Source organism: Salmo salar, chromosome ssa15 (assembly GCF_905237065.1).
Source record: "Salmo salar chromosome ssa15, Ssal_v3.1, whole genome shotgun sequence".
Lineage (NCBI taxonomy): Eukaryota > Metazoa > Chordata > Actinopteri > Salmoniformes > Salmonidae > Salmo > Salmo salar.
Window position 1 is genome coordinate 77,388,912 of NC_059456.1, and position 12,862 is coordinate 77,401,773.

The window sequence follows — 12,862 nt, forward strand, 5'->3', positions numbered from 1 at the left end:
TTCGCTTTAGAAACTGTTAGAGTTTCGGTGGAAAGACTGTGTTAACCTCTATGGGCTAGGCGGGACGAATTCGTCCCACCTACGTAACAGCCACTTGCAGCCTGTGGCGCGATTTTCAAAACCTTAAAAATCCTATTACTTCAATTTCTCAAACATATGACTATTTTACAGCTATTTAACCTCTATGGGCTAGGCGGAACGAATTCGTCCCACCTACGTAACAGCCAGTCTAATCCAGTGGCGCGATTTTTGAATTGTTTGAAATACTATTACTTCAATTTCTCAAACATATGACTATTTTACAGCTATTTAAAGACAAGACTCTCGTTTATCTAAACACACTGTCCGATTTCAAAAAGGCTTTACAACGAAAGCAAAACATTAGATGATGTCAGGAGAGTGCCCAGCCAGAAATAATCAGACACCCATTTCTCAAGCTAGCATATAATGTCACCAAAACCCAAACCACAGCTAAATGCAGCACTAACCTTTTATGATCTTCATCAGATGACACACCTAGGACATTATGTTATACAATACATGCATGTCTGTTCAATCAAGTTCATATTTATATCAAAAAACAGCTTTTTACATTAGCATGTGACGGTCAGAAAAAGCAAACTTCCGGGGAATTTACTAACAGTTTGCTAAATTACTCACGATAAACGTTCACAAAAAGCATAACAATTATTTTAAGAATTATAGATACATTACTCCTCTATGCACTCGATATGTCCGATTTTAAAATAGCTTTTCGGATGAAGCACATTTTGCAATATTCTAAGTACATAGCCCAGCCATCACGGCTAGCTATTTAGACACCCGGCAAGATTAGTCTTCACCATAATAACATTTCCTATAAGAAAAATGTTCTTACCTTTCCTGTTCTTTGTCAGAATGCACGCCCAGGACTTCTACTTCAATAACAAATGTAGGTTTGGTCCCAAATAATCCATAGTTATATCCAAATAGCGTCGTTTTGTTAGTGCGTTCTAGACACTATACGAATGGTAATCCACGGTCGTGCGCATGGCGTGACAAAAAATGTCTAAATATTCCATTACCGTACTTCGAAGCATGTCAACCGCTGTTTAAAACCAATTTTTATGCCATTTATCTCGTAGAAAAGCGATAATATTCCGACCGGGAATCTGCAATAAACTAAACAGCCGAATTAAAATACTCCACGGGGGCTAATCGCGCACGCGCCTCATTCCATTGTCACCTAATGGGACACTTGGATAAGGTGATAATCTGTTTCAGCCTGAGGCTGCCTCGTCAACGTTCATGATTTTCCCGGGTCCTGAGAGCCTATTGGAGCCCTGGGAATTGTCACGTTACAGCTAAGATCCTTACTCTTCAATAAACAGATGCAAGACGCACGACTCCTTGTCAAACAGGCCACTTCCTGCATGAAACCTTGTCAGGTTTTTGCCTGCCATAGGAGTTCTGTTATACTCACAGACACCATTCAAACAGTTTTAGAAACTTTAGGGTGTTTTCTATCCAAACCTGAACAATAATATGCATATTCTAGCTTCTGAGTTGGTGTAGGAGGCAGTTAAAAATGGGCACATATTTTTTCCAAAATTCTCAATACTGCCCCCTAGCCCAAACAGGTTAAAGACAAGACTCGTTAATCTAACCACACTGTCCGATTTCAAAAAGGCTTTACAACGAAAACAAAACATTAGATTATGTCAGCAGAGTACCAAGCCAGAAATAATCAGACACCCATTTTTCAAGCTAGCATATAATGTCACAAAAACCCAGAAGACAGCTAAATGCAGCACTCACCTTTGATGATCTTCATCAGATGACAACCCTAGGACATTATGTTATACAATACATGCATGTTTTGTTCAATCAAGTTCATATTTATATCAAAAACCAGCTTTTAACCTTAGCATGTGACGTTCAGAACTAGCATACCCCCCGCAAACTTCCGGGGAATTCGCTAACATTTTACTAAATTACTCACGATAAACGTTCACAAAAAGCATAACAATTATTTTAAGAATTATAGATACAGAACTCCTCTATGCACTCGATATGTCCGATTTGAAAATAGCTTTTTGGTGAAAGCACATTTTGCAATATTCTAAGTACATAGCCCAGGCATCACGGGCTAGCTATTTAGACACCCGGCAAGTTTAGCACTCACCAATATCAGCTTTACTATTATAAAAGTTTGATTACCTTTTGTTGTCTTCGTCAGAATGCACTCCCAGGACTGCTACTTCAATAACAAATGTTGGTTTGGTCCAAAATAATCCATCGTTATATCCGAATAGCGGCGTTTTGTTCGTGCGTCCCAGACACTATCTGAAATGGTAAATCAGGGTCGCGCGCATGGCGCAATTCGTGACAAAAAAAATCTAAATATTCCATTACCGTACTTCGAAGCATGTCAACCGCTGTTTAAAATCCATTTTTATGCCATTTTTCTCGTAGAAAAGCGATAATATTCCGACCGGGAATGTCCATTTAGCTAAACTGAGGAAAGTAAACAAAGCTTTCGGTCGACGCGGGCACGCGCCTGAGTCTCACAGTACTGTAACCAGCCACTACCCAAACGCGCTACTTTGTTTCAGCCAGAGCCTGCAAAGCCACGATTCAGCTTTTTGCCGCCTTCTGAGACCCTATTGCAGCCGTAGGAAGTGTCACGGGACAGCTAAGATCCTCACTCTTCAATAAACAGAGACAAGAAGAACGACACCTTGTCAGACAGGCCACTTCCTGCCTGAAACCTTGTCAGGTTTTTGCCTGCCAAATGAGTTCTGTTATACTCACAGACACCATTCAAACAGTTTTAGAAACTTTAGGGTGTTTTCTATCCATGTGTAATAAGTATATGCATATTCTAGTTACTGGGTAGGAGTGGTAACCAGATTAAATCGGGTACGTTTTTTATCCAGCCGTGTCAATACTGCCCCCTATCCTAAACAGGTTAACAAAGACATTCCTTTGATTAATACTGGAGTGGAAAATTTACGACAGGCTGTGAGCTGTCAACGCCCACCAGCTCCCTCCTCCCAGCTTCTGTGGGTGAGCGAGGTCTGGTTACGGTCAACCATTGCCAAGCTGATCTGACCCATTGGCTCCTGACAGGACAGTCAGGACAAAGGAGAAGGACACATTAACGCCTGGGTACCAACACCGTACTGCGCATTTGTCTTGGCCCCTTAAGGTAGTAAGAGGTGTGGGGGGGAAACTGATAAATAACCTCAATACTTTTCTGCTTGTGATTTTAAACAATTCTGACAACTTAAGAAATGTAAAATACAAATATTTAAGTGAAGTCAGGGAAGGAGCAGATCATCAGTGGCCTTTGGTGGTTCTAGTGTTAACTTCCACTTTCACACTCCTTTACTCCCACATAGGTTCACCTTTCACTAGCCTCGCCTGATCATTTAGCCAATTGCAAGAACTACATCTAAACAGAGGGTCCATGCACAGGTCCATGCACAGCTCTGTCAATCTCCACATCTACATGTTATCAGTCTGCTGACATAGCCCAGCCTGCTGCTGCTGCGGTGGTAACCCTTGGAAACCAGGCTGGAGGAGATGATATGAGAGGCTGAGCCAAAGTGTGATGATATTAGATTTACATTTGCTCAAGGGCACATCGACCAGGGTTTTCATCGAGTGGGCTCGGGGATTCAAACCAGCAACCTTTTTGGTTACTGGCCTAACGCTCGTAACCGCTAGGCTACCTGCTGCACTAAAAGTAATGGTAGATTAAATGAGACTGTATTGGTAGTTAGCAGGTACTTGGCGCTGATAAAAGATTTACATTGTCAGGAAGAGGGCTTGCATAGTGGGCAATATTTGAAGTTTTAAAACAGCATCTCACTTTGCTCACTACACGATGGTGGGTGGCTGAGGCACTTAAACCACTCTGCAAGCATAAACCCCTTGACCCTGCCTTGTTAAATCTGGCCTGACTGACTGTAGTGGGGAATGTGCCCGTGAGTGAGAGCGTGTTTGTTCTGACTGTGTAAGGGTCCTATCTGCAGTAATGATCCTGTATTAGCCCTGCGACATCTGCTCAGTGTCTTCACTCTCCTCTCCAGCAGTACATCACTGCTAATGATGAGGGTGGGTAGAGGACTCAGTATGAGGACAGTAATGACACAAACAACACAGGGTGAAACACACACACAGAGAGGGAGAGCGAGGCAGGGCCTGGCATCAGCCACTAGAGGTAATCTACTCCACACAGTGATCTGAGATGGCTCGTGTTGCCCTCTGCCTCCTAGTGATGGCTGTGGCTCTACAGGCTCTTCAGAAGGCCTTGGAGCAGAATGGAGTACTGAGGGATAATGACTGAGGAGAGAAGAGGAGCTTTTTACCCTCGTGCTTACTCAGCTCTCTTTTGCTCACTCTGTAGATTAGAAGGTTAAGAGATCTGGCACTTGTTTATGACTTAAACTCATCCAAAAATGTTCTTCTCTCTGCAGAATGGGCGGAACTTCCAGGACTTTGACTGTCAGGTGAGTCAAACATCTCTTAGATGTATGAAATGTGCCTAACATATCATGGAATGGCTGGGCACATTTGGATCCAGCCCAAATCAGACTGCTCTCTGTGGATCTAGGGCCTATTGGCCAGGAGTGTGTTGTCTACATTAGGCTGGTCAGTCTGTGAGATTGTTGCAGCTTTGATGCTGTGCTAATTACTCTTGAGTCTTTGGGGAAAGCAAATATGTTGTTTTGTGGTTTCTGGGTGGCAATCTGACCAACACCATCATGGTAAGTGATAATGACTGTGTTTACAAAGGCAGCCCAATTCTGATCTTTTTTCACTAATTGGTGTTTTGCCCAGTCAGATCAGCTCTTTTGCCAATAATTGGGGAAAATATCAGAATTGGGCTGCTTGTGTAAACACAGCTATTGTAATGTGCATCTAGCTGATAGGGAGAAGGAAACAAAGCTAACTATGATACATGGTTGACTTATTTCCACGCACACACTCTCTCCTCTCATGCGACCTTGTAAGACACTTCTCTGATTGGTGATTGATTGGCCAAGCAATACTTTTGGCAGATTTGACGGGGGGCGCTGTATGTTGTTAGCTCAGCCACTTGTGTCCGCTGGGTTGGTGTGCAGTAGATTGCTGTTATTAGACAGTGGATGTATTCACTGAATCCTAACAACCCTGAGGCTTTGCAGTGTAATACAGCTAACCCAGCCGCCTGCAGGAGCCTTGAGAGAAGCCTTGCTGGATCTCATTCCGTTAATGACTCCTCTCCCAGTCCTTCAGTGCTATTCGGCTTCCTAATTTAACATCCTGCGCCTCAGCAGGCTTCTGAAGCACCATTTACTTCAAGGTCTACCTCGTCGTCACGCTTTCCGAGACAGACAGACCCAGGCATTAATGGAACAGAAAATAAACAGCCTTGCAAGTTGCCAATCCCATCAAGGGCTGGAGCTAAATATAGCAGCAGGTAGGGAGCTACGTTGAATCTTGAGTGTGCTCAATAGAGCATTCTCTGTTGTCTACTCCTCGTCTCGCCAGCAGAGAGCAAGGACGTCATGGCAACGCATGCCCTATGGATGAGGGGTGACTAGGGCTGTTGCGATGACCGTATTACCGCCACACCGGAGGTCACGAGTCATGAAGGCAGTCAAATTCTACATGGCCGTTTAGTCACAATACGGCAACTGCACCGCAGGGCTCTCCAGAGGGTGGTGCGGTCTGCACAACGCTTCACCGGGGGCAAACTACCTGCCCTCCAGGACACCTACAACACCCGATGTCACAGGAAGGCAAAAAAGTTCATCAAGGACAATAACCAGCCGAGCCACTACCTGTTCTCCCCGCTTCCATCCAGAAGGCGAGGCCAGTACAGGTGGACAGAGAAATTGAAAAACAGCTTCTATCTCAAGGCCATCAGACTGATAAAAAGCCACCACCTGCACAGAGAGGCGGCTGCCTACCTATATACTTGATATCATTAGCCACTTTAATAAATGAAACACTAGTCACTTTAATAATGCCACTTTAAGAATGTTTACATATCTTGCATTACTCATCTCGTATGTATACTGTATCCTTCACTATCTATTGCATCTTAGCCGCTCTGTCACTGCTCGTCCATATATTTTATACTTATATATTCTCATCCCGTTCCTTTATTAGATTGTGTGTAGAGAAAGCCAAGCGTGTGCAAAGCTGTCATCAAGGCAAAGGGTGGCTACTTTGAAGAATCTCAAATATAAAATATATTTTGTATACTTTTTTTTGGTTACTATATGTTTCCATATGTGTTATTTCATAGTTTTGTTGTCTTCACTATTATTCTACAATGTAGAAAATATTAAAAATAAAGCAACCCTGCAATGACTAGGTGTGTCAACTTTTGACTGGTACTGTAGGTAAAGACAACATTAAATCAAGAATAGTCTGATGGGTGACAATATTAGCCTACCACTTGTGAATGATGACCAGTATAAGAAACAACGCCTTTTTTTTGCGATATGTTTTAATACGGTTTGTAACTAAAGTGGCCAAATAACTTCTTAAAATTTAGCACATTCATTTGCTTTACAAGGGGTGTAGAGCCTAACTGGCATATATAAGCAGTGCGTGAGTTTCGAGTTTGGGGAAGAAAAATGTTCACCATTTAAAAATGTACCTTTTTATAAGAAAAGCATTACATGCATGATTGCATTTGTGGTCACTTTTGATTGTGTTTTCCTGCTAATGGATCATTTGCACTTATAGCCTACTACCATGTGCGCATTGCTGCGCTTATAATGTGAAGAAATAGCCTAATCGTTTATCAACATTTTAAGCTAAACGTTCTGATCTGTTGCATTAGCCACATTGCTTAAAACAGTTTTTTTTATGCTAGTGGTTGTATTAATCTGGGATCTATTGCATCCCACAACTCTCTCAGACTATGTTTTGGAATATTTATTTCTCACACAGAATAGCATAGCCAACTTTTGTACTATGGGGGATAGTAGATTGACATAGGCTTTTGCTGTTCGTTAAACCTACTCAGCATGTTGGCTGACGAAAAGTAAATGTGGACAGTTCTTCCAATATCTTAAATATGCACCGAAAAATTAAAGACACTCGCGTTTGCATCCCCAATGTGTCTGCCTTCACTTGTAGCCTGTGAGAAAGACCCGATCACGTGACAGAGAGCCATGTGAGTGAGAGGCGCTTCGGATTGTGCAGCACACAAGAAGGGAAAATATTTAGATTTTATTCAGGTTTGTTCAATTGTATTCTTCATACTATAAAATATAAACAATTCCACGGTATTATAAGCAAATCTTGTCTGCTAAATGAACTAGTGTAGCCCACAGCCATTTGGCATAGCCACATCAGGACCTAACATAAGGACAACTCAAGAGTATGCTATTTTTTTCTTTTGAAATAGACCACATTTTCTTCATATCATGCTTCTTTAGATCTGTCTAAAATAAATAATGGAAAAATCATGGATTTATAGTGAAAGTTTAAGCTATATTACATATATTTATTAGAGTTTTAAAAATGGCATGTAGGCTATGTGTGGAAGTCAGGAGACGCTAAATGTGTTTGGTAATTAACGGTCAATTACCTACAGTTATTTACTTGACAATCACCGGCTGACAAAATTTGGTCACCGCCACAGCCCTAGGGGTGACATCTAGGGTTGCACATTTTGGGGAATATATGGGAATTAATAGGAATATATGCAAATTAATATTGATACCATTTAAATGTAGATGTTTTTTGCATTGGATATATTTACCATGTAATATGGAGACAGAAACATAAACCTTATCATAAGTAGACAATTGCAAATGATTAGATCTTTCCAATAGAAATAAATTAAACAATTTAGTTACGAAATGAACTTAAATAAATGAGTTGACTCTCCACATGGGATGATTTCACTGAACAACAAAAGGAATATTGAATGATCCCCAATGTTCCATCTCCCAAAAATGTTTTCAACATACATCTGTAAAATGATCTAGAAACTAAAGCTTTAGTTGTCTTCCTCTCTCCCTGGACCTCCTCAATGTCCACCTCTTAAACATCAGACTGAGGCCTCATCTTCACTGTCACTTTCCAACCTCGTTGAGGATGGCTTGTCAGGCTCAAAAAGCCTCACATTTGCCCGGATGGCCACCAATTTTTCAACCCTTGTATTGGTCAGCCTGTTGTGTGTGTGTGTGTTCCCAAACAAGGACTAGTTACACTAAGGCGGCTGATGTTGGTGGGATTCGGAGGATGATGGAGGCAACAGGGGAAAGGGCCACAAAGTCCCTTACACCAGGTGGCTGATGAGATATGTTGGCACGACTGCCATATTGCATCTCCATCCCAAAGCCCTTGCTTGGAAGTATACTTCGCCAGTCTCAAGAACCTTGCCCTCATCAAGGCCAAGGTGGCGAGACATGGTAGTGATGACACCAGACAGGATGCTCTTGCCAGCATACTTAGGGTCCAACATGTACGCTGCGGCATGTATGGGCTTCAGGCAGAAGTCTTCATGCTTTTTGATGTATTTCAGAACTGCAGTTTCTTCTGCTTGGCGCAACAGTGAAGTGAGCAGGGCAGTACGGATTTCTTCTCTTACATCTACAAGCAGAGTATGAACATCAGACAGGATGGCATTGTCTCCCTCAATCTGTGCAATGGCTACTGCTATAGGTTTCAGGAGTTTCAGGCTGCTTACCACTCTCTCCCAAAATACATCATCCAGGAGGATCCTCTTGATGGGGCTGTCCATATCGGCAGACTGTGATATGGCCATTTCTTGGAGAGACTCCTTCCCCTCCAGGAGACTGTCAAGCATGATGACATCACCACCTCAACGGGTGTTGCTGGGCAGCTTCAATGTGGTGCTCTTATTCTTCTCACTTTGCTTGGTGAGGTAGATTGCTGCTGCAACTTGATGACCCTTCACCACATCAGAGGTGAACCAGTTGCATACAAAGCTCAAGCAAGACATTCATCAGCATTTCTCTGACTACGTTCCTCCATTGAGTCAAAAAAAACTTCTGATTCCAGGAGGACCATGAGCTGTTGCTACCGATAAGGTGTCTGATTTATCATTTTCACCTCGAATAGGAGTAGAGGGACTTTTGTCAGAGGTTGCTTGTTGTGAGCGCTGAGGGGAACTTTATGCACTTGGCCAGATGATTCTGCATCTTTGACGCGTTCTTCAACAAATGTTTTGGAACAGTATTTGCAAAGGTACACAGCTTTTCCTTCTACATTAGCTGCAGTGAAATGTCTCCACACATCAGAGTGCACATGGCATTTTCCTGTAAAGATTAGGGGAAAAAAACTAATAAAAAACAATACAATTCCATGTCACCCTCCGATCCCAACAGGTCCCAGACGTGCTCAATGGGATTGAGATCCGGGTTCTTCGCTGGCCATGGCAGAACACTTACATTCCTGTCTTGCAGGAAATCACGCACTGAACAAGCAGTATGGCTGGTGCCATTGTCATGTCAGGATGAGCTGCAGGAAGGGTACCACATGAGGGAGGAGGATGTCTTCCCTGTAATGCACAGCATTGAGATTGCCTGCAATGACAACAAGCTCAGTCCGATGATGCCGTGACACACCGCCACAGACCATGACGGACTCTCCACCTCCAAATCGATCCCGCTCCAGACTACAGGCCTCGGTGAAACGCTCATTCCTTCGACGATAAACGTGAATCCGACCATCACCCCTGGTGAGACAAAATCGCGACTCGTCAGTGAGGAACACTTTTTGCCAGTCTTGTCTGGCCCAGCGACAGTGGGTTTGTGCCCATAGGTGACGTTGTTGCTGGTGATGTCTGGTGAGGACCTGCCTTACAACAGGCCTACAAGCCCCTCAGTCCAGCCTCTCTAAGCCTATTGCGGACAGTCTGTGCACTGATGGAGGGATTGTGCGTTCCTGGTGTGATGTTTGGATGTACCGATCCTGTGCAGGTGTTGTTACACGTGATCTTCCACTGCGAGGATGATCAGCTGTCCGTCCTGTCTCCCTGTAGCGCTGTCTTAGGCGTCTCACAGTACGGACATTGCAATTTATTGCCCTGGCCACATCTGCAGTCCTCATGCCTCCTTGCAGCATGCCTAAGGCACGTTCACGCAGATGAGCAGGGACCCTCTTCTCATTTTCCCTCATTACACCTAGGAATATTTCCCTATTTTTATAACCGTACAGAGGGGTTGGAAATAGGTTGCTGTACTTGGTCACTTAATTTGGTCTCCTATCCGTCATGGTTAGGAGGGAGAAATGGAAAGTATGAATATTGGTTTAGGATGGAATGAAGGACAGTGTTCTCTGCGTGTGTTCTGTTTGCCTTTAAAAAAAACCTCTCACCTCTTTTTCTCCCCAATTTTCGTGGTATCCAATTGGTAGTTCCAGTCTTGTCTCATCGCTGCAACTCCCATACGGACTTGGGAGAGGTGAAGGTCGAGAGCCATGCGTCCTCCGTAACACAACACAACCCAACCAAGCCGCACTGCTTCTTGACACAATGTTTTGGAGTAAACACTGTACACCTGGCGACCATGTCAGCGTGCATGCGCCCGGCCCGCCACAGGAGTTGCTAGTGCGCGATGGGACAAGGACATCCCTGCCTGTCAAACCCTCCCCTAACCCGGACGACCCGGTGCCAATTGTGCGCCACCCCATGGGTCTCCCGGTTCGCAGCTGGACTTGAACCAGGATCTCTAGTGAACCAGGATCTCTAGTGGCACAGCTATCAACTGCGATGCAGTGCCTTAGCTGCTATTTCAAGGTACAGAGGAGAGCATTCGGTTCAACTGGGCTGTCATTAGGTGGGACTGAGATATGGTTATGATAATGGAAACAGGCAGTGCATCACCATTTTGTCTGTCACAAAACATAAAAAGGCATGGTTGTCATGGCAATCCCCTTAACTCTATTCTTGACACAGTAGAGATGATATTTTTCCAGTCCAGTGATTGAGTGGAAATTGTGTAATATTAGTGTACCTCAAAGCACCAGTGATTGGCCTCCAGAAGATGGCATCATTCGCACACGTATGAGTCTGACTAAACCCCAGGGAGCAAGGGTATAGAATTGCAAAACCATCAGTTGATATAATTAAGTATTGCTGACAGAGCTGAATTCAACATTTCTTTGCTTTAACCATGACAAGTGTTCTTTAGTTTGATGATGGTGTCCTTGACTGGCCATGTGTAAGCAATATTTTGGGCTTGGTTTGTTTTTGTTCGGGGTTAGCCTACTCGTTGATGTTATTGATGTGACTGCTTGACAACATCCTATCCTCCACCCTGGCATGTCATGTGGTCTGTCTGTTTTCAGCATAGTGCCCATTGTAATGCCCTGACTGGCACAAAGCCTGGAAATAAAGTTTACAGTGCTGACGACAACCAACCTTATGTCCTCTCAGTGTTTTTCCTATAGGTCGGTCATGCGGTCTCCCCTGGTGTTCTGTGACCTAGATGACCAGCGTAAGGGCAGGGTCCTGACTCTTTACGACAGATGTTGGGCGCCCGCCCACCGAGAGACAGATTTAATGTGAAGGAGTCATTTTTGGAGGGTCAGGGTATTTATATCCCAACACGGCCATCACGGGTGGTGGGGAGGAGAGTGTGGTAATGGAGAGGAGGGGTAGATGAATGCACAGGTTAGTGTAAACACATTGGTCGATATGGAAAATGTACAATTCACTATCTTATGGTAATTAGTAAGTATGTAGCGCCCTCTTAGGCTGATACCCTGAACTGCAAATTTCTGAAGAGACATTTTGCTATGCAGGCATGAAGTTACTCTTTCTTGTGACTCTTTTTGAGCTGATAGTTCAGTACTGTACACAACAACAAGTTGACAGTTTGTTGGCTGATCATAACAGTTAGCAGTTATTGTAAACTAGAAGCCAACCTTGCACAAAACACCTGGTTTTAGTCTCTCCCACACCCTCGATGTGCACAAAGCATGTACCCTGCAGAGAGGGGGCTGTATGTGGCTCAGGGAAGCCTCATTTGCAGGGATACCCTCTCCCCCTCACAGTAATGTCACTGTAAGGCAGGTGTTTCCTGTCAAGAAGCTTTAAGTACACTTAGACAGACATCTCAAAGAACTCCACCTTTTAGATCTCCGCTTTAGAAGCTATCAAATGTCAATGGTGCAAGTCTGCTCAGAGCCTGGCCTAGTGATCTACACAGTTGTAGACTGTTCAGGGTCATTTCCACTGTCTTAAAAACTTCCAGGTCAAGTAGGTAGTACGTACAGCTGTCTTTAAGACAAAGTTAGCCTGGCATGGTTCATTAACACTTTGTCCAAGTGGAATGTTATCTAACATTTGTTGTGTGATTCCAGGACTGCCACTTTACTTCAATAAGTTAAGATCGTTCTAACTCCAGGAACCTGCTCTTATTTGGGGTTTATCTGTGGATTAGACATCTACAGTTGAAGTGGGAAGTTTACATAAACTTAGGTTGGAGTCATTAAAACTCATTTTTCAACGACTCCACAAATGTATTGTTAACAAACTATAGTTTTGGCAAGTCGGTTAGGACATCTACTTTGTGCATGGCACAAGTAATTTTTCCAACAATTGTTTACAGACAGATTATTTCACTTATAATTCACTATCACAATTCCAGTGGGTCAGAAATGTACATACACTAAATTGACTGTGCCTTTTAATTAAACAGCTTGGAACATTCCAGAAAATGTCATGGCTTTAGAAGCTTCTGATAGGCTAATTGACATAATTTGAGTCAATTGGAGGTGTACCTGTGGATGCATTTCAATGCCTATCGTCAAACTCAGTGCCTCTTTGCTTGACATCATGGGAAAATCAAAAGAAATCAGCCAAGACCTCAGCAAAAAAATTGTAGACCTCCACAAG

At 43.4% G+C, this 12,862-nt stretch overlaps 1 protein-coding gene across 5 annotated transcripts in view; it reads left to right on the forward strand.

Annotated features, from left to right (window-relative positions):
* The window catches only part of ndrg3b (ndrg family member 3b), a 58,214-nt gene that overhangs the window by 25,310 nt on the left and 20,042 nt on the right, over positions 1-12,862 (forward strand). For all 5 annotated transcript variants that reach the window (XM_014145886.2, XM_014145890.2, XM_014145888.2 and 2 more), the window contains exon 3: positions 4,464-4,496. In XM_014145886.2, coding sequence (XP_014001361.1) covers positions 4,464-4,496 — 33 coding nt within the window. The remainder of the gene's footprint in view (positions 1-4,463; positions 4,497-12,862) is intronic.